The 22201-nt window shown below is 37.3% G+C and overlaps 2 protein-coding genes across 4 annotated transcripts; one reads left to right on the forward strand and one right to left on the reverse strand.

Moving 5' to 3' along the window:
• The first annotated feature begins 7109 nt into the window (after positions 1-7109).
• Positions 7110-15238, forward strand: LOC116014026. 3 transcript variants are annotated; one of them, XM_031254013.1, is made up of 4 exons: positions 7110-7203; positions 9741-9868; positions 11370-13828; positions 14983-15238. In XM_031254013.1, the coding sequence occupies exons 3-4, from the start codon at positions 12678-12680 to the stop codon at positions 15029-15031; spliced, it is 1200 nt and encodes a 399-aa protein (XP_031109873.1). In that variant the 5' UTR covers positions 7110-7203; positions 9741-9868; positions 11370-12677; the 3' UTR covers positions 15032-15238. The 3 variants fall into 3 exon arrangements, with proteins under 3 accessions (XP_031109873.1, XP_031109888.1, XP_031109881.1); XM_031254028.1 differs by lacking the exon at positions 14983-15238 and adding an exon at positions 14212-14310; XM_031254021.1 differs by lacking the exon at positions 7110-7203 and adding an exon at positions 7271-7328.
• Positions 15239-16549: 1311 nt separating this feature from the next.
• On the reverse strand, positions 16550-20779 carry LOC116016511 (3-ketoacyl-CoA synthase 10-like). The gene is made up of 3 exons (XM_031256821.1): positions 20348-20779; positions 18357-18982; positions 16550-17754 (listed from the first exon to the last, which is right to left on the reverse strand). Exons 1-3 carry the CDS (start codon positions 20759-20761, stop codon positions 17214-17216), a joined length of 1581 nt encoding a protein of 526 aa, XP_031112681.1. The 5' UTR covers positions 20762-20779; the 3' UTR covers positions 16550-17213.
• Positions 20780-22201: the final 1422 nt, after the last annotated feature.

A 22201-nucleotide genomic window follows, 5' to 3' on the forward strand; every position in this document is an offset into this window, starting at 1 on the left:
CGGGCAGTGCCAACATTGCTGCTACTTCTTTTTCTCTCCGCATTACCTATGACACGATCATGCAAAGCAATCCAGAGGAAGGTTTGCATTTTACTTGGGACTTTAATTTTCCACAGCTTATCCCACACTATGACCTGCATGTTAGTGTCATTTCCTTTAATCATATTGTATGTTGTGTTAACAGTAAACATACCTGATGCTTCCATCATCAAGGAGACTTCATCAGCTTGGTCTCCATCTTCAACACTTATTAGCTCTAGGCATTGCTTGACAATGTCAGGTATATTGGTCATCTCCTCCCACCTCCAACTTGTATTCACATCCCATAAGTTGCAGACCTTGGTGTTGGCACTGTTGTAGTGGTTTTGTTCAATCATATAATCCTTAAGAGTTCTTTCCTGGATCCAAGCATCCTCTCAGAATCTAGTGTTTTTGTCGTTTCTTATAGTGAAATGTGAGCCATGTTGAATGGTGATGTATGTTTAGCGGTGATATGAAAATGGGTATGAATTTTTGGTTCCATTAGAGATTGGGGTTTATGGCACGTAGAAAGCCGTTACCTAAACTCTAGGCACTAAGGTCTTGGAATCCATAAGGATCCAAGTAAATCATAATTGGTTTGGAGTTAAAACTAGATTGTTTTTGGTATTTTGGATTAACGGGAAACAAGATTAAAAGCTAGGAGATAATTTAATTGGGAAAGATGGGTTAAATTAGGTGTATTGCTCTATTGATGCATTTGACACTTAGATTGGGGGAAAAACATTAACCCTAGGTTCTTGAGGCAAGCACTAAAGAATCCAAGTTTCCACAAGGATTAGAACAAGGATTGCCCCATTCCCATGGTGCATCAACCCAAATTCTTTAAGAACAAAAGTTTTGTAAGCCCCAATCTACCTATATTTCCATAGAAGGGAAATTGGGTTTGAGGTTGGGAAGGCTCAAGTCTTTCATCCAATTCCCATTGTGATGAAAGACTTTCCAAAAACTAACAACAATCACTGTGCAATAATTATTGAAAGATAGAATTAAAACTCAACTCAAACTCAAGAACTCTAAATGGTGTTTATCCCCTTTATGCAATAATTACATAGCTAGCATCAATAAAGCAATAAACACCAAATCTAACCCATAAAAAGGACTATTCACTCATATTTAAGGTAAACATAGCTATATCAAGCAAAGAAACCATAAAAGTGTAATAAGAGTAAATAAGATATAACGAAGAGGAAATGAGTGTTTTATTATTAAATGATGAATAAGAGTTGTTGTAATCAACTCCAAATCCTTGAAATAAATACTCCCAAGTGTTTTCAAGTATAGATCTAAGCTAATCTAGGCTAATAAATGCTATAGAAATGAGGAAAAGTAGTTCTAAGCTAGCTAGGGTTCGAACTTTTTCACAAAATGCAGAAAATTGGCTTAAATATTGTGCAGAAACCAGAGCAAACGGCCTCCCACACGGCTATGTACATGGCCGTGTGGTGTCGCTGCTGAACAAATTGGCGATGGGGGCAAACGGCCTTGTACACGGCCGTGTGAGGTTATTTTCCAGCTTTTCTTTCCCGCTTCGCGTCCGACTGCTCCGATCCTCCTTGAGTGACATCTTGGCTTCCAAACTTGTTCCATTATGCTCCAAAAAGCCTCATAATGACTCGTTGTGACCCATTTTATCTAAGAACATCAAATCACACAAACAAGTCATAGATTCTACTCAAGTCAAAACACTTTGTTAGCAAATTAAAATTGGTTAAAATGGGGGCTAAAAAGAGGTCAGGAATTAGATCGATGTATCAAATGGCCAGGGAAGACAAGGTAATGCCCCTCCACGCATTGGAGCTCTCTTGCTTAGCAGTAAAAATTTCCATTCCATGCTTGCCATAAACATACTTAGCATTCATAACTTTTACCCATAAGCTCTCATTATCATTCAGAAGTCTCCACTCAAGTTTGGTCATAAAGGCAAGGTTCATCTCATTAGAAGTTCGAATGCCTAGTCCTCCTGCCCTTTTTGGTTTAGTCACCACCTCCCAACGGATTAAATGGCACTTGCGCTTCTCTGGAGTTCTACCCCAAATAAACTTGTGAATTCTCTTATCAATCTCTCCCCATATTCCAGCAGGTATTAGCATAGTCTGCATGGTGTAATAGGGGATGGTATGAAGTACTGAACGGGCTAACACCTTCCAGCTAGAGTGAGGTATCTCATTTTTCAACCCTCCAGCCTATCATCGATTCTATCCAAAATAGTGTTGAAGAGATTGTTAGTAACCCTACCATGGATAGAGGGAACCCCAATGTATTTGCCTAAATTATTCGTATTCGGCATGCCAGCAAGTTCCGTGATCCTTTGGGCTTCTTCCCTACTACTCCCTCTGTTTCATTTTACCTGTCCTATTTACTATTCATGGGTCAAACCAACTATTTCTTGTTTGCTTATTTTCTTTAATATTTTAAATTATTTTTAAATTTAATGTTTTGTATTTAGTAGTACTTTTAATGTAATTTCTTAATATATAAATTTTATATACTAATACTAAACTTAACATTATGAAAAAATGAATTAAAAATAACTTCAGTCAAGCCTCGTTAACCGAATCAGACACATAAAATGGGACGGAGGTAGTAACATTCTTAGAGTAGAAAATCTGAGATTTCCTGATGACCATAATTTGTTCATGAGAAGCTTCAGCAAAGAGAACTAGATCATCAGCAAAAAATAAATTAGTTAAGAGGGGGCCATACCTGGAGGGTCGGATCTCTTTCCATTTCCCATGTTGCACTTCCTCTTTGATAATATGGCTCAGTCGCTCCATGCACATAACAAAAAGATAAGGAGAAATAGAATCCCCTTGGCGAATGCCCCTGGTGGGCACAATCTCGTCAAGTTGTTTGCCCTTCCACATAATTCTCAATTTCGAGGACTCAACACAAGCCATAATGTTATTAACCCACTTATTATTCATGCCCACTTCTTTAAGAGTATCCCGAATAAAATCCCAATCAAGCCTGTCATAGGTTTTCTCAAGATCAATCTTTAAGATCATATGACCAACATTTCCTTGTCTAGATTTCATATAGTGGAGCATCTCCTGGTAGACAAGGGTGTTGTCAGTAATTTGGCACCCCGGGACGAAGTTGCTCTGTTCGGGGCCAATAATCTTCCCCAGGATTGTCTTGATACGATTAGTCAAGGTCTTGGTAATAATCTTATAGGTTACATTATAAAGACTAATTGGGCGAAATTGGCTCACATTATTAGGGCAATCAACCTTAGGAATGAGGGCAATTAGGGTATCATTAATACCTTTATCCAGGGTGCTGGTATCCATGAACCTGTTAATCTGACTAATGACCGAGGAGCCGACTATCTGCCAAGCTTTCTGGTAGAAGGCAACATGGAATCCATCGGGGCCCGGAGCTTTAAGCACGCCCATCTCAAAAAGGACTTTTTGACTTCCTCTGCTGTAAACTCCTCATTAACTATGTGTCATTCATTCTCACTGAGAGCCGGGAATTTACCTTTAAGGGCTTGATCGCAGTCGACCTCCCTATCCTTAGCAAACAGAATAGAGTAGTAATCATAAATCCTTTTCTCAATCTCATTATTGTTAGTGAGCGGAACACCATTGTCATCCAACAGTTGAAATCTCGATTTCTTTACCTTCTTGATGGTTGCGGCCGCGTGGTAGAATTTCGTGTTTCTATCTCCTGAGGCAATCCAATTCTCTCGGGCTTGTTGGAACCACATGATCTCCTCTTGGTGTAGCACCTCCTCTAGTTCTCTTCTAATTTTGTTCTCCAGTCTAATGATTCCAGAGTGATGCACGTGGTCTAAGTGTCTTTGGATCCTATCCAATCTTTTTAAAAGCCTATTCTTCTTATGATGGATATTACCAAAGGTGGTGTGGTTCCAATCCATGAGCTTCATAGTCATATTGTCCTTGTTGTCCCACACAGTATCTTCCATTTTCCAATTTTCACGAATCATTTCCAAGAAATTCGGATGTCTAGTACACGCACCTTGGAATTTGAACGTATTTTGGTTCCTATCTTGAGCATGGTCAACCTCAATTAAGATGGGGCAATGATCTGAATTCACTGTAGTGAGATGAACAACTTTCGTATTAGGAAATTGCTCCAGCCAGTCCAGAGAACAGAGAGCCCTATCAAGTTTTGCACCTTTAAAGGTCTTTCCTCTTTTCCAGGTAAATTTCTGTCCCAAAAAACCAAGATCAACTAAATTTTCCTAAAAAATCCAATTCTTAAAATCATTGTTCCTATGGTTACCTGGATTCTCCGTATTAGTGATCTCATCATAATTCACCACTACATTGAAGTCACCAGCAACCAGCCAGGGACCACTAATGTTTACTTTGCTTCGCCTTAAGGAACTCCAGAGGCGACGACGAAGATGGAGAGAGGGGCTCCCATACACAGCCGAAAAATTCCAATCACGCCCAGTCTTGTCTTTAATTTTCATATGCACAAATTGCGGTGCGACATCATATTCTCCACATGTACTTCGTTGTTCCATAAGTCCAAATGCCATCGCTAAAGCCAAGAGCTTCCACCCTAGCCCAATTTTCAAAACCCAACTTTATGCACACCTCACTGGCATTGCTTCTAGAAGTTTTAATTTCCAATAAGCAAAGAATATCCGGCTTCTGGCAATGAATGATCCATTTTGCAGCTTTAAGAAAACTCTTAGACACTGAACCTTGGCAATTCCATGTAACAACCTTCATGGGAAAACAACAAAGCAGAAAAACACAACCAACAGAGCAAAACCAAAGCACAAAAAAAAAACAACACAAAAACAAAAGACACAAAGGCGAGAGAAAACAGACCGAGCAGAGCTGAGGAAACCGCAGGCACCTCAGAGCTCGATCTCTATATCCCTCCCCCCCCCCACCTGGGGCCTCGAGGCTGTCCTCAAAAAAATCATCATCAGCTACGTGAGAGCCTCCCCCCGTTTTGGACCTTGGAGGATCGCCATGATGTTCTGGACTGAGCACCTCATTTGTATGCAAGGTTTTGGGGATCTCGTCATCTTCTAGAACAACCACCTGGGAAGAGGTTTCACCATTTTTATCCCCTTTGACAAATGTGTGTTCCAAAACAGCCGCAGCCTGGTTGGTTTGTCCTCTCTGCATTTTTTTTTCCATATTCTATTTGTGCATGCCATGCATGTTATTACCATCAATTTGTCTTTCAGAGACCTGGACAACCTGTCTCTTTCCTTTAGATAAGCTCGCAGCCTTAGTGCCCTACTTATTCAAGTTAAGCTCAACATTTTCCTCGTTCTTAGTTTCTGTCTCTCTTTCTTCTCCTGGATTCTCTTGCGTAAAGTCCTCGCTTAATGAGCTAAATCTCGAACCTGATCCCTTGCTAATCTTTTCCTTGTTTTTAGCATTCCCATATTGATTTTTATTTCCATTTTCCTTTCCTTCTTGACTCCTATATCCCTGATTTATAGTATAGTTCCTTTTTGGTTTTGATGCTATCATCCATGCACCATAGTCTCCTGTTACTTCAGGCCTAATTAAGGTAGCTTCCTTAAGCGATATCTCCTTACCTTTTCCACCCTCTTTTTGACCGTTACCCGCACCGGAGGAATTTTCCGGCTGGTTAGCGCCATCCATGTTCGCATCTTGGGTGGCTTCACCCTTCTAGTTCAAACTACATCCCGCAGCGTTGTGTCCATACATCCCGCAGTTGAAACAAATAAGATGTAGCCTTTCATACACGATAGGCCGGACTCTGTTCCTCAGGGTAAATTTCGCAAGCAACGATTTTGTGATGTCTACTTCAACACAGACCCTCGCAAAGCTTGCACTCGAGACCAAACTGGTTGCAATGTCTATGTTTATCGGACGACCAATCTTCTCCCCAACTCGCATCAAGAATTTGTAATCGAAATATTTCGCTGGCAGACATGGGAAACGAATCCACACGATCATGCTCTTCGTGTTGTCTGTAAAAGGATCAAAGTTTGGAACCCACTCCTTGACTATGAGATAGTGATCAAGGACCATCTGTGGTCCTCCATACTTAGCGAACTCATAAACATCCACAAGAGGCAAACTTCGCCAGGAAATACCCGTTATCAACAGTTACCAGTTCCATTCGCGTTTTTGGCTTCCACAAAGATGTGAGTTGCTTGAGAAGATACCCATAGCCAACGTTTCTGCCCATTACCTTCACTATCAGGGTCTGTTTCCATTTACTTCTCAACCGCACCTTCTCCTCCCTAGTTAGCCTGATGACTGGACAGCTTTTACCCATATCATCGTCCGGTTCTTCCTCGTCCTTAGAGACGAGATCGATCTCATCGTTCATCGTTGAACGACAACGTACTTACCTGTTTGTCACTTCTCGTTGCCTCCTCTGTAACCACTGCACGTTACCAGTCGGTGGGGCTTCCTCCATAGGAGACTTCATTGACGTCTTCGTTTTCTTCGTGCTTCGCTCCCGTTGGTCTTGCTCTTCGCTGTTTCGCCGGGACGAGAGCGTTTCTCCGTTCATTTTCGTATTCACCTACCGTTGTTTTTTTTTTTTCCTTTGTTTATTTTCTTTAGTATTCTTATTTTTAAATTTGATTTGTTGTACTTAATAGTATTTTTTGTATAGTTTTTAAATATATAAATTGAGTATAATAATACTAAATTTAATATTATGAAAAATTAAATTAAAAATAACTTGAATCAAACCTAATCAATGGAATCAAACATATAAATGAGACAAAAAAGCATTACATTGTTCAAATATAAATAGTATATTTTCATATTAACAGTACACAAGTTTTTGCCAATTTTACTGGTGTTTTTTTTTTTTGCCAAATTTTACTGATGTTAGAATTGGGAGGAAGATGGTCCCAACTTTTATGGAGAGAGCAGTTAGTCTACCTACTACTTCCATGATTCCATCTGCTAACCTCGCAAGTGAAATGATCATTCATCGCGTAATCATCGAAAGGATAAAACTGAGGAATTGTTTTTTTCACAAACCATGGTGTGAATGGAGCCAATATCGAGACTTGGGTGGTGGAAGAGTGGCATTCGTCAATCAAGACTTTCTGCAGTATTCCTGGGGTGGGGTGGGGTGGGGGTGGGTGGATCAGGCAAGCTTTTGTGAGGAAGAAATAGGATTGGTCGAATCAGGTTTCCTGTTATCCAAAAATCCACTCACTCAACCACTCAGGTCTGCTTTCTCTGCCTCTGTGGCTCTGTTCACATTATTTACTCATTTTTTTAAAGTTAGAAATTTCCAAATGTCTGTCCTGTGCTTCCTTTCACATTCTTATCCAATTCCCTTTCCAATTCTTGGTGATTTGTTTAGTTCCTTTTTATTTAATTTTTTTTCCCTTGAAAGGGTAATTTTATTTCTACCTGCTAATCCTAGATCTTGAAAGCTTTATGTTGTTTATTACTCGATTGGTAAACTGTGGGTTTTATTAGAAAGTCTTAAGAATTCTTGGAAATTGGAGTGTCAATGCATATTTTTGGTCAGAAAGTTTGGATAAACTAATCCATTTGAAACATATTTGGAGTTCCAACTTCCAACATCAATATTACTAGTGTTATTCTTTGTTAGACTTCCTTGCTATTGAATATGGTAAAAAATTGACACTAGTTCTGATAAATTTTACCCAGACTTTGTTGTCTAACCAGAGTTGTTGGTAAATTAGGATGCACTTGTGAATATAAACTTCAAAGTTCTTTAACCAAAATTCATGAGCTGGGATATGTGTCTTTTAGTTTTTAAAGTAAATTTAACATCAAGTTTTAAAATAAAAAGTAGAAAGTGAAGCATTCTTGGATAATTACTGACAGTGAAACTATTGTCATGCTGCCCCCTTTCCACAAAGAACAATGCAATTGATGTTTCTAAGGATTTTTGTCTGTTTCTTCACAAATGGAGATGTTTTATCTATGAAGAATCAAATATTAAAATAGATTGTTGTTACACTTTGTTATGCAAATGAGAAAAGAATGTTAAGGTATATGTTAAAGATAACTAATTATATAATTAATTTGAAAGCAATGACTTTTCCTCTTATGAAAAACATTGTACCTTACAAGTTATCCGTGAAATAATTACATCAAGGGACGCAATTCTATTCTAGGAAAGAACTTTCTGATGCATTATGTTGCATATCGGTGGAGAATAGAAAATTCCAGCACATGAATCGTTTACCTAGATACACTGCACTTATTTGTTCGTCTAGCATAGTCTTATGAAAAATTAAATGGAAAGGAGATTGGTTAGTGCTCCTTTTCTTTATTTCAAGTACAACGTGGCAGTCATTAACATATAAATGAAGAAATCGTAGAGCAATTCTAGGCTATTCCTATTTTCCCGATAGTTTTAAGATTGGTTTTGATGCAAAATGGCATTCAATGGTGCAATGTCCTATAGACGGTACTTAGTCAGTTAATTGTTTCTTAAGTAATGCTTAAAAGTGTTTAGGTCTCCTTGTAATGAAGGGTATGCTTGTGGACTCTGCTGATCTCTGTATATGGTTCATGGTTTTCAAACTATGTCTTTTCCTGATTTCCTTGATGATGTTGGTATTATTTATAATTTTAGAAACTTGATAAATAAAATAATTAATAAAGTGAATTATGCTTGGAAGTACGAATGAATCTGCTAATAAATGAAGTTTTACTATCTCTAGAAACTGTAATCTTTGACTAATATTTATCGGGTAATTAATGCAATCATCAATAATTTATTGCCCAGCTTCTTTAACATAGGCAGTTATTGAAAGGTTGAATACCATTAAGAGCTCTGTTGGTGCTGGCTCTTGATTGGACCTTTCAAAAGCAATAGCAGCAACCTTCACAGTTATCCTCACCTTACTTGGAATACAAATCAGGAAAAATTTTGCATATTGTGAAAAGTAAAAACACTCACCAACTCTCTATATCTCTACAAGTGAATCAATGATTTAATATAAGTTGGTAACAGGCTACTTAATTTGAGTAAATTCTGTGAACTGGTTATTACTATTTCAAAGTGGCTTTACCTTTTTCTGTTTTGCCACACTGTCCAAATATATTAATCAAGATTTAAGTGTTTTATGTATCTGGTTTGTGCATGTTTCCTCTCACAGTTGCTCAATAAATTCAAATTTTGATTCCTGGACAAATTCCTATATTTGTTCCCTGTGTACATGGCATTATTTACTCTAATGGATGTTATCCTGAACAAATTGGTAGAAAATTACTTAGGTGCTCTTGGAGCAGAACTTTACCACTTCACATTTCACCTTTAGTTAAGTGCTACGTGCTCTTTTAAAAGTGGAATGCGTTATTCTTTTTGAAATCAAACTAGGAAATTCATTAACAAAGATCCGAAGATAAAACATTAGGGAGGGGGGGTTGGTCAAACCACTCCCTACAATCAGACAAAGAAAGGGACTCCCGAGCTAACAAATGGGAAACCCTATTCCTGAAGTGTAAAAACATACTCCTTGAGCATGTAAGAATTTCACCAATTGGTATATTTTGAACCACAGTTTGGTGAGCCTTCATGTGCAATTAAATTTTACTTCAAAGTTAATGAATATTTTGTTCACAAGCAATGGATGGATACTTTAAAATCACAAATTCACAATAAATATCATCTTGAACACATAACATTTTGGAATTTCTCCTGAATGTTTTCTCGTTCATGTTTTTAATGACCAGGGATTGTTTTGGACAGCACTAATCCACTCTTCTTTGCTGGTACAGAGTTCTGGTAAGAAGACTCAGGAGCCATGCCCATTGCAGGTCCAAGTAGCATTAGAAGTTAAATAGAGACCATTCAAGACGGAATCAGCAATGGAAGGGAAGAAGAAAATGCAACAACAGAAGACAAGGTATGGAGTGTTTCTGTCTTTAGTAGGCATATAATGACTTTATAAATGGTCCAAATTCTCTGTTCCATAACAAGCTCTAATCATGCTTAACAAATTTGAAAAGGAATATGGATATTGTCATATTATTAAATGAAATTATGTCTTATACTATATATTTGTAATCAAAGAAGGTTACAAAAGTAATAGAGATTCTCCTGCCAGTTTCTGTTGCCTTGCCGAATACGTCTGTAGAGCCTGGCCCCTTATAGTTAAAACTTGCAAGCTGGGAGAAAATGATGGAGAAACCATATAAAATTGCATATTGAGTTAATGGAGAATTTTCCAGCTTCTTTTTTTTTATGAAAAAATGGAAAATAGTTTTTTTTTTTTTTTTTGGTTCAAAATAAACTATTTCCAAATTAGAAAATGGAAAATATAAAACATTGTTTTCCAACTTAGTAAAGGGATTTGGATTTTGGAAAACAAATTTTTAATGTTTTTAAATGTTTCAAATAGCCAAGACCTTGTGGTCTAGTGGCACCAAGTTACACTCTCATATGGGAGGTTGTGAGTTTAAGCCTCAGTAGAGACGGTATTGACTCTTTGTGCTTCAGTAGGTTGAGAAAGTAGTTATGAACAAATACTGCATTGTAATAGAGTCAATAGCTCTAAAAAAAAATGTTTCAAATACAACAAGTATATACAATTCCACTTATAAATTATAATTACCTCATAAGTTTCACCTCACCTATTTATTTACCCTTACTTTCACCTACCAACCTACTTACCTACCCACCGCTATTTATCTATACTCGCCACCACCTATTTATCCCACTATCATGACTAACTCTCTTACAATCACGACTTCCTTCTACTCACCACTACCTACCTACTTACTTTTACAGTTTACTACCACCATGTACTCCCAACTCCTAGCTATCTATCCCCCGCAATCATTACATTCATTACAATTATTACTTACTTTACCTCCACAGTTTGTCTACTCTCACCCCCATATACCAACCCACACCACTACATCTGTTCAATGGCATTGCCACATACCTTCTCATTTGTATTTTTTGTAAAAAATTATGAAAACATATGAATATTGTAAAAATTTCTTGTTAGTTAAATAATCAGCTCTCTTTGAATAAGTTTTATTGGGGGAAATGTTTTCAACATGTGTATATATATTCAATGGAATTAAATTTTATTGTCTTTCAACATACCTGAGGTGTATGTCATGATATACTGCCCATGATTGCACATTTTTTCTGATGTTATCTCTATAGTATTCATTTTTGTATTAATCTTGCACAAATAGTGTATGATTTTGAATGTTCTACTGTAAAGTTAAACCCTTCCTGAGATAATCTTCTAACAAGCACAAAATTGAGATAAAATTACTTGTATTGTTGTTGATGGTGAAAAGGCAACATATCTGTTATTTGTGTATGTAACTAAAAGAGTTAAGTTGCAATAAGTAAAATGTTTAGACTGGATTTTTCTTTTCTTCATGCAGTATTAAACCTTTCACACCAAGCAGAGGACAATGATATTTTAGATCTCTAAGGGATATTCAAAATCATGACATTGTAGAAGGTCCAAATAGTTCTGAATTGGATGCAAATATGAATTCCTGTTCTGTAAGACCTTAAGTATGCCCCTGAGATCATATGCTCTTCTTGTCTCACCTCTATAAAACTTAGGATGCCATCAAAATTGTCACTGGTAAAATTTGTGACCTGAGGGCATGGTTTTGCTTCTTGATGGATGACATTTAATTCATCTTGTACCTATTGGATGTGTAAAGTTTGGACTATTTGGCACATACAAAGTCACGAACTTATGCTGTGAAGGTTGAGCATTTAAGGTCTTCCAGCTGTTTAATCAATTACTGGCTTCTTTGGATTCCTTGTATGAAGGATGCAGCTGTAAGATTTTCTCAACCAAATGAACAATGACCAGTCTGAAAGGTCACATCAAATTCACACGATCTCCAGTTCCACACAATTTGTGATGACTGCTTGCATGAATTCTGTGAAAATTTATTTACCTACACTGATGTTTTTAACCCCTGAAAAGATTTTATGTGATTAAAATCTCCTAGTAGTTTTAAGTTATTGATCATTCTCCCCTTAGGAAAAATTATGCTTATATGGTTGCATGTTTAAGACACGGCTCTAGTGAAATCATGGGATAGGTTTAGTTCTGCAATTAACAGATTCCTTGAGGATGAGATGCATCATGTTTTACAAGGTTGTGAAGCAACTTTCCTCTTAGGACCAGTTACTTAGGAAACTGAAATGATGGTAACTACCCATTTAAGGCTAGTAATAAAAAAATGGAACAACCTAGTGATATGCCTAAACTAGGATATTCCAAAAAATAAATAAATTTAAACCCCAGGCCAGGACTCGGTTTGATACTGTTGCAGCACATGAAAATGCAAAGAAGTTTGGGTAGGAATGGAAAAGAGAATTCATATTATTTATACAGAACTAATTTGAATGAAATGAAGTGGTGATTCCATATTAATTACAATTTGAATGGAATGAACATACCAAATGGGAAAGGAATTAAAGGCTGAAGTTGTGTTTCCATACATGTTGGTTCTCATGTGCCAAACAGGGCCTAAGACTTGCTAGCCTATTTATATCACCCATGAATCCTTCCCAAACTCTGCCCCTGTCTGCATAGTGTACTTTGGCTCTGTCTGAATCACATGTGTTTCCTCCTTCCCACATTCCACCTTCTCACTTCTGTCTAAAAGTGATCAAAATTTGCCAAAAACAATTGAAAAAAAGAAAGAAAAAAAAAAGAAGAAAAGATGAGAGGAAGATCTTCAAAACAAGTAAATGAAGTGGGATTGGAAGTAGAAAAGCTAAAAGAAGAGCCCCATGTTTCTGGTGCCTATATTAGGACCCTTGTGAAACAGCTTACTTCTTCACGAACCAAAGATCCCTTGAATTCCAAAGATGTTGATGATTTAGTTGGAGATGGAGGGATCTCATGCCAAACCCGAAATTCAGCTAAACCTGGCGACTCTTATAATAGTGAGACGCAATTCTCTCAGCCAGTGCCTCAACAACAACAACCTAAGCATAAAAAGCAAGTCCGGAGAAGACTCCATACTAGCAGGCCTTATCAAGAGAGGCTTCTGAATATGGCTGAGGCTCGACGAGAGATTGTGACTGCGCTAAAGTTTCATAGAGCCGCTATGAAACAACAAGAAGCAAATGAACAACAAAAGCAACAACAGTTGGGGAGGGAGTTGTTAGAGACCTCGCAACAAACACCATTAGAACAAGAAGGGAAGTTAAAATCTCGGAGAAATCCAAGAACATATGCTTCCAATCCCACCTCCAACAATTTTCCAAGTTTCATGGATAACTTTTCCTGCTTCCCAATATCTTGTCCTCCTCAGTATCCTTACTCTTACCCAATTTCTTCAGTTGCTCCACCGCTTCCTCAAGAAAGCCTCAATTTCCCACTTCCAAACCAAACCTTAGGCTTGAATCTCAATTTGCATGATTTCAACAATTTGGACACTACACCTTATTTTAGCAATAATAATCCTCCAATTTATCCATCATCTTCATACTTTCCCATTGAGGATATCCAGTGTACCGGATTATCAGGAGTGTGTCCAATGGTAGACAAGGTGAATACTGGGTTAATCAATGAACCAGATTCAGGGTTGCATCCAGTGATGGATGACAAGGAAATGGCTGAGATGAGGTCCATTGGGGAGCAGCACCAGATGGAGTGGAACGACGCATTGAATTTCGTCACTTCTGCATGGTGGTTCAAATTCTTGAAGACAATGGAAATCAGCCCTGGTGAGGAGCAAAATGGTGAAGATTATGGGTGCTATCCATTTCATGAAGTGATGGAGTTTCCAGCCTGGTTGAACGCAAATGAAAACTGCTTGAGTGATGCCTATTCTGATGCTTACTTGCAAGATCCTGGCTTGCCATGGTAAAAATCTGTCCTTTCTTTTGCTTGTTTCACTTAAATGAGAAATGTTTTTTGTTCATAGGCTTTGTTTCAGTAGATGGATATGTGGATTTATTTATCATTATTGTGTTTAAATATTTCTTGCTATGAGATGATTTTACTTTCCTCCACAGCACACCAATAATCACACTTAAAACACCTTTACTCATAATAGTAAAAAGTTTAATTTCAGACTAGATTAATAGGTGCCAATATTTACTGTATTGATTTTGCATAGTGTTTCTCAAAACAAGAAACTTGTAATTGCTAGACAGAGTCATTGTTGTTTGTTAATTCTTTAAACATGGGTTTTAATGGAGTTTGGAGGGTTCTTAATTTTCTGTCTGAAAATGATGCAAGCCCAGACAGAGTCCCCACCAACATCATGTTGTCATCTCAACATATTAGAATCAGAAATATGGGTCTTGCCAGGATTGATCCTTTAGGGCGGCGGATAAGAAACAGGAAAGTAAAGGGCATGGCCCACATCATCCCTCCACCTACCCCCCTCCCTCTTGTGCAAGGTGTATAGCTGGATGCTCTGTTCTTGTGATTAAACTGCTGTTTTCAGGTCAAAACTTTCCTAATAAGTGCTTTCAAATTACCATGTTAAAGTAAACTAGCAAAGCCATAGCCATAAGGAGGGTTTGTGAAGCATTGGAATGGTAAACTTATTTGAGTGTGGGAATGAATGAGAATGGAATAAGATTGCCTTTCCCTCTTTCCTAGTCTCAACTCTACAATCTACATACATACATGCATACATACCAATTAAGTTATAACATTCCCAATTCTTGGAAAGCTTCACTTATCATTTTGTTATTTGTTCTTGTTCCAACTTCTATTCAATTTGTTTGTTTATTTTTGTGATTGCATCTCATGCTATATATATATATATATATATATAGATTAATGATCAAATGAGAATCACTATTTAGGTGAGAATGTGAGAACCAACATGAATGCACACAATCTATTATCCAGATGTTATCACAAGTGTTAGACATTATCTAGTAAAATTTGCTACTATGTCCATTTTTACTAGGTACAACATAATATCAGTGTTGATCAGACACCTTAAAATTTTCTTTTATATATATCACCTTGCTTTTATTCATCCTTGAAATGGTTTGCAGCATGGACATTGAGGAAATTGAAGGAATGGATGTGGAGTGGCTTGCCTAAGCTCTGAGAAGATTGATTTTGACGGCCCTTTTTTTCCCTTCATAATCAAATCTTAGCCTGCCAATTTTTGTTTGCCCCTCAGTTTTTTTTTTTCATAAATATTTTTTCTTCTTTTTAATAATTTGACAGGCGGTAGATGATGATAATAATAATAATAGTAATAATAATATTATGACATAAGGAAGAAATTATTACTATGTTGCTTCCTTCTCCCCAAGCTGAGATTTGTACTGAGTGAGAATTTATTAGTATTATTATTATTATTATTATTATTATTATTATTTATTGTACTATAAGGAGCTTCACGAGGTCATGAGTTCAAATCTCAATCCTCTTGGTTTGAGTCAATCATTTATGGACAACCAAACCTGGTTTACCTCCGGGTAGTGGCTGACAATAGGTGAAATTAATTTACCCTTACATTTCTTTACATAATGCAATAAGGAGAACATATAAACATTTCATTATTTAAACCCTAATGTTGCCTCCCTTTTCTCTCTAAAACAAAAGCCTTTCCCTGCTGCTCAACTTCGGCTTTCACCGCCGGCCTCCGGGCGGAGCTCTAATGGAGCTTTGAGCTGGCGGTTTTGGTCACCTTCCATGTTTGCTCTCGCTCTTCTTCTGCTCCAACCACCGTCGCAGTTCCGTCCGCCTCCGACCACCGCCACAGATCTTCTTCTTCCGTTTTCTCTCCCTTTGAATAAAATAATAGTAGGTAGGTATTGGGGTTTGTGTTGGTAGTCTTGAACTCCCAACCATACTTTGACTTTACCCACTTTTTTTTTCTCTATTATTGTGTTTTCCTTTCGTTAGTTTCACGAGCATTTTTCCTCTCGTTACTTTCACGAGCTTTTCATTTTCATTAGCATAAATCGTTTAGTTTAGTTTCGACAAGTGTTAATCTTATCCTGGGCGAGCAAAAAAGAATGATGACGAAGACCCAGATTTTTGAAGAAGCTTTAAGCTGCCTGAAGGAACATAGCTTCATAATTATGAAACAGTTTGCGATTCAAGTTTTCTATAGCATAGTTAGAAAAGTTGTTTCTATGTCTGATTGTAAGGAATGGTTTACCATTTCATTGATAATTGATGTAAACGTTTTATGTTATGAATTAATGGAATAGCTACGTTTATCTTCAAAAAAAATAAATAAATAAACATTTCATTATTTATGGTCATAGTGTGTCATAATAAACTGTATAATATACATTAAGCTATTTTTTCAAATAAAAAGTCTCTTAAATTATTATCTGGAGTAAGTATAAGCATTTCATTATTAATAAAACATAATTCAATCATTCAACATGGACATATATAATACTGTATGTTTCAAGTGTTATTTAAAAAAAAAAAAACTAGTTATTAATTAATAAACCATGGACTTTTTTTTTTTTTTTTTTTTTTTTTTTTATGGTCAGAGTGTGTCATAATGAATAATATGTTTTGTTATATGTAGCTTTTTTAAAAAAATTATATGATTATTATAATTTTACAACTAGTATTACAATGACATACAAATTTTATGCCGATCGAATGCAATCAATATATATAATATAATGACAAATACAAACATTCTTAAAATGAGATTAAATTCGACATTGTTTCTGGTCGCCTTCGAAGTTGGTCGAACCCCTGCCCCTGTCTTGTATGTTGCTGAATACTAAAATTCAAGGCGGGGCATTTGCAATTTGCATATCCGATCCCTAATCAATCCCAAAACCCAAATGGCCCCATACACAATTCATAATTAATAATATGATGAATGCTAATTAAACAAACTTCCCACAGCGAAATTGAAACTAACAACCTACTTAGAACGTGCTAATTAATTAATAATTAATGAATTAATGTCATATGGATCCTTCGAGTATTGTAGTTTTGTCACGTTTAGTCTTAAACTTTAAAATTGACCACTTGTAGTCTTTCGACTTTCAAATTGTTACCATCCGTGGTCTAAATTAATCATCCATAGTTCTTCAATTTTCAAAATTAACTAGTCGCAGTCCCCTAGAAGGACCATGAGTGGTTAAAATTTGATAGTTAAGAACAAGGGTGGTTAACTTGGACAATAGATGTTAAAAATTTAAAAATTCAAGGATCACAGGTGATCAATTTGAAAGTTTAGAACTAGAGGTAACAAAACCATTATATATAGAGGACCTCGGATTGTAGCTTACCCTAGCTAGATGGTCCGAGGATAGGTGTGGACGCAATCGAGCCAGGGGTTGGCAGTGGGCACCCTAACGCGGCGCACGGCCCGCCACACGGCGCTGTTGCACTTGAAACCGGACCCGAACACGATCTGCCAGAGGCGGTCGCCGCCGCCCACCTTCCCCTTGGCCTCTAGGTACGCCAGCTCGTACCATATGCTGCTACTGGAAGTGTTGCCGAAGCGATGCAACGTGGCGCGACTGGGCTCCATGTCGCTGTCCCTCAGCCCCATGTTGGCCTGCAGCTCGTCCAGAACCACCTTGCTGGGCGCGTAGACGCAGAAGTGGTCGAAGGCCAGCTTGTAGTCCGGTATGTACGGCCGCCGCGAGGAGGAGCCAAACAGGTGGCCCCACACCAGCGTTGCAAAGAAGATGAGCTGCTCCGACACCGGTAAGACTAGTGGGCCCAGTGTGGTTATGTTGGTCTTCAGTGCCTCTCCCCCTACTCGGACTAAGTCTTTGCTGATCTTCAAACCCTTCTTGCCTTCATCATCCTCTTCTTGATAGATAGCCCTACTCATTAAAGGATCAAATATTTATAACTACGTCAGCTCACAACGAAAACATAATTTTATTATTTTTGTATATATCATCACATTTTTTAAAGTTATAGCTCATAGCAAAATCAGTATGACACTCATTAATTATGATACTAACAATAACTCATTGTAAAATCAGTACGATATTCATTAATTATGATACTAACAATAATGATAATAAGGTGGTTGGCATTGGGTGAGTGGCAATCTTGAATAAATTGTTTCAACAACTTTTGTTTTCATTGATCGTATCACCAACCACAGTTATTTTCAAGTACACATCACATCCTCAAGACTAACGGGCCAGGTGCATATATATATATATATATATATATATATATATATATATATATATATATATATATATATGAATATAATTATTCAAGTTACTATAAAATAGTGAGTGCAGTGTAAATATTATTATTCAAATATTAAATACACACACTTAATTTGCATCATACACATTAAAGTGAAGCACAAAACACGATTATGTGAAACATGTTGCATGCATGGACAATCATCAAATTAAACAGATTTTAGAAATTGAAAGTAAGGAATTGATATGATGGAAGGTACCTGAAGGAGCGGTCGTCGGCGGCTTTGTGAGTCCGAACAATGTGCTCGAGGCGGTACTTGGCGCGGCCGTAGTCGCGGCGGCGGTTGGAGAGGAGCAGGGCGGAGCAGCCCATGCGGAAGAAGCAGTTAGGGATGAGCATCGAGCGGTCCTTACCGGAGTACCAATTAAAGCTCACCATTTCAGTGCTAACAACCAACGCATAGTTATTGGGATTAGCTTGGAGCATGTCACGGGCCAAATCCAGCGCTATGATCCCCGCGCTGCACCCCATTCCGCCGAGGTTGAAGCTCAGGATGTTTCCCCTCAGCTTGTAGTGGTTAATAATCATGGCGGAGAGCGAGGGCGTGGGGTTGAAAACGCTGCAGTTCACCACTAGAACTCCGACGTCTTTAGGCCGGATTTTGGTCTTCTGGAACAGCTCGTCTAGAGCGCCGAACATCACCGTCGACGCCTCCGCTCGGCCTTCTTTCATGGTCGCGGTGTTCTCCGCCGACCCGATTGACTTGGGGACGTAGGTTTCGTCTCCGATGCCGGAGGATTCCAGCACCCTTTTCTTGAATTCCAAGGTGGACTCCTCGAATTTTCCAGAACTCCGGGCCATGTTGATGAATTGTTCCTTTGTCACCTTTGATAAGACCAAGAACACACATGAGTCATATGGATGGATCTATCGGAGTAAGCCAAAACCAAACATCCTAGCTACTACCTAGTACGTACATGTACTATCATGTACTCAATGTCTCCTTTTAACTCCAAAATACTAATATTCAAAATGCTACTCAAAGCAGCCTTTTCAATTAGTTTTTGAGAAAAGAAATTATATCAAGCAGCTGATGCTAACAGCTAATTTTACTAAACAACTTTCTACAATCAGCCAATGTTATTAACAAATCATACCTTCTAACCCAAACAGCCAACCCAATCAGCCAACAGCCATTTACCAAACAGGGTCTAAAATTATAATTAGCTTGATTGGCACAAGTAGTTCTACACTCTCTTCTCTTAAAAGAGACAAGGAGTTCAAAACTACTTTCTTAATTTGCCCCTTAATTTCACCAACTTGGTGCCAAAAAAGGATCGATTTGAGTATGGTTGATTTTTATGTGGACCATAAAAATGTACATCTTTAATATATTAAAAGTACATTATTTGTATACTGAATGTACATTATACAAAATAATGTACTTCTAGTACTCAAATAATGTATTGTTCCTAAATACAAGATAAATTTTTAAAATATTAAAAGTATATTATGTGTATATTGAATATACATTATTCGATAGTATACAAAATAATATATTTTTTATTATTTGTGGTCTATACAACTGTATCGACCATGACGGATAATGATTGCTTTAGGCAAATTTTTTAGAAAGCTAGCTTGATCTCTCTAGATCATGTGATTGACTTAGGTTCAGCCAGGGTCAACCCTAAACAATTTTTCCGGAAGCTTAAATATAGTTTGTCATTTTACTAAAATATATATCACATTTTATTTTTAAATTTATATTCATTGACTACAGATGATGAATTAATAAACTTCCGAGTTATCTCAACTTTAGTAAGCATATTGGTAAATAATTATATTCATTTACCAATAATTATTGCGTGGTGTGGACCACGGTCCAAAAAGAATGTCGTTTTGTACATTTTTTTTTCACGTGATCTACTCTAATATACATTTTTATAACTCATAATATACATTATTTTAAAGCATAATGTACATTATTCTAACTCATAAAGTATATTATATTATCCTAGAAATTTCATTATTCTAACACATAATGTATATTATTCTAACTCATAATGTACATTATTCTAACTCATACTGTACATTATTTTAACTCATAAAATTCAATCACGTCGTTTTGGATCGTGGTCCATGCAAAGAGGTGTGTGTACCTTGTCCAAAGCTACTTTACTTTGCATTACAATTTAGATCTTCAAAATGATTAGATAATTTAAATTAAAAAAAATGGTGAAGTCTTACCTTGAAATCATCACTTGGTTTGAAGCATGCAAAATCAAGAAGATAAATAGGTTTAGGCTTGGACATGAAGTAGGCACAAACAGTGAGCACCACAACGCCAAGAAAAGACAAGAGCGTAGCCAAATCATACGTGGCGACGGCGCTATCCCAGATCTTCCTCCACGCCTCTTCGCGGCCCACCTCCGCGCTGAGCGCCGCCGCCACCAGGAGCGGCACGGCGGCCACGTACAGCGCGTGGCTTATCAGATAATGGTACCCTAGTTTCACGTACTTGAGGTTCACCGACGCCAGGAAATCCGGGAGCCGCCGCCGAACCCTGACGGAGAACGTCAGCGAACCGGCGTCGGGGCCGGAGGACTCCACGCCCCGGTTCACTATCTCCGTGGAAAGAAGGCACTGTTCTCCGGCGGCCATTGCTGATAATAGAGTTAGTAGTATTCAAAAAAAAAAAAAAAAAAAAAGAGGAAGAAGACAGTAGTGACTAGTGAATATAATAGTTGGAATTGAAGAGTATTTATTAGGGAAGAGAGAAGAGTGGGTGAGGGATAGTAAATGTGATCACCGAACATACAACTGCCTGAATGAATCCTTTCCTGCATGTTTAATGAATATTGTATACGAGTTTGAAGGGGTTCGTTCATTATCATTATTTTTTTGAAATTAGGTGTCAAGTCTTTTAAATCTTCAATAAAATAATAGTTATTGAAGGAGCTCTACAAGACTACAAGTAGGTATAATTTGAGGTGAATTCAAGATATCGAATGTCATATACCAAAAAGAGAGAGATTTTTAAAATGTAAATATAATAACATAAAAGATGCATTTTATCATGAGAAATGTCAAATTATTTTAGATAATGTTAAATTAATAGGAATGTCAAATTTCTTGAGAAATGTTCAAATCTTACTTGATTAATTAAAATTGAGGGGTACAATATTAACATGTTTGATGGAAGATATATTTTATATATATATATCCCAATATTATATATTTTACTTTATACTCGATTGATTAATTAATTAATTAATTAATTAATAATAATAACAATATATAACAATAACAACAATAATAACCGCCAAAGACTTTGTGGTCTAGTGACATCTGGTTGCACCCTCACATTGGAGGGGTGGGTTTAAGCGCTACACTCTGCAATAGAAAAAAATCTCTTTTTAATTAGTGATTGAGTTAGTTAATTTATGGGCATCCATTGAAGCCACATCGAGAGGCAAAATTTAAGAACGGAAAAAGCATTTTCCAATTTTAAATAACTTAAGACGACCCATTGGAATTAGATTTCTCATGATAAGAGAAACAACTTATGTGATAAACATATAACATTCTTTTAAGGAAAACGATAAATAATTCTCATTAGGTGTATAAATTTTAGAGAAAATTGTCATTTTAGTCTACTGACTATTGGGGTCCTCTTAATTTCAGTCCATGACTTTCAAAAGTGTTAATTGCATACCCTGACTATTCAATTTCTGTCAATTTTGGACAATCTGGCCAAATTGCCAGCCAAATCTCACCGGAATTTCCTAAACCTTAAAATAACGAGGGCATTTTGGTCATTTCACACCCTATATCGGAGCAGATCCTCTTCCTCTTCACCCTAATCGGCCGTAAAATCTTCAATCCCAAATGGAAACCCTATATTCCGAACTTCAAACAGGCCTTCGAACACTTCTGCATCCACGCTAGCGGCCGCGCTGTGATCGACGAGCTCCAGAAGAATCTGCAGCTTTCGTCGGAGCACGTCGAGGCCTCTAGGATGACGCTGCACCGCTTCGGAAACACGTCCCATTCCTGCTCTCGCTTTTCCTTCTTTCTCACCTGGGTCTGCCTCCGATTGAG

This window comes from Ipomoea triloba, chromosome 1 (assembly GCF_003576645.1).
Source record: "Ipomoea triloba cultivar NCNSP0323 chromosome 1, ASM357664v1".
Taxonomy (NCBI): Eukaryota; Viridiplantae; Streptophyta; class Magnoliopsida; order Solanales; family Convolvulaceae; genus Ipomoea; species Ipomoea triloba.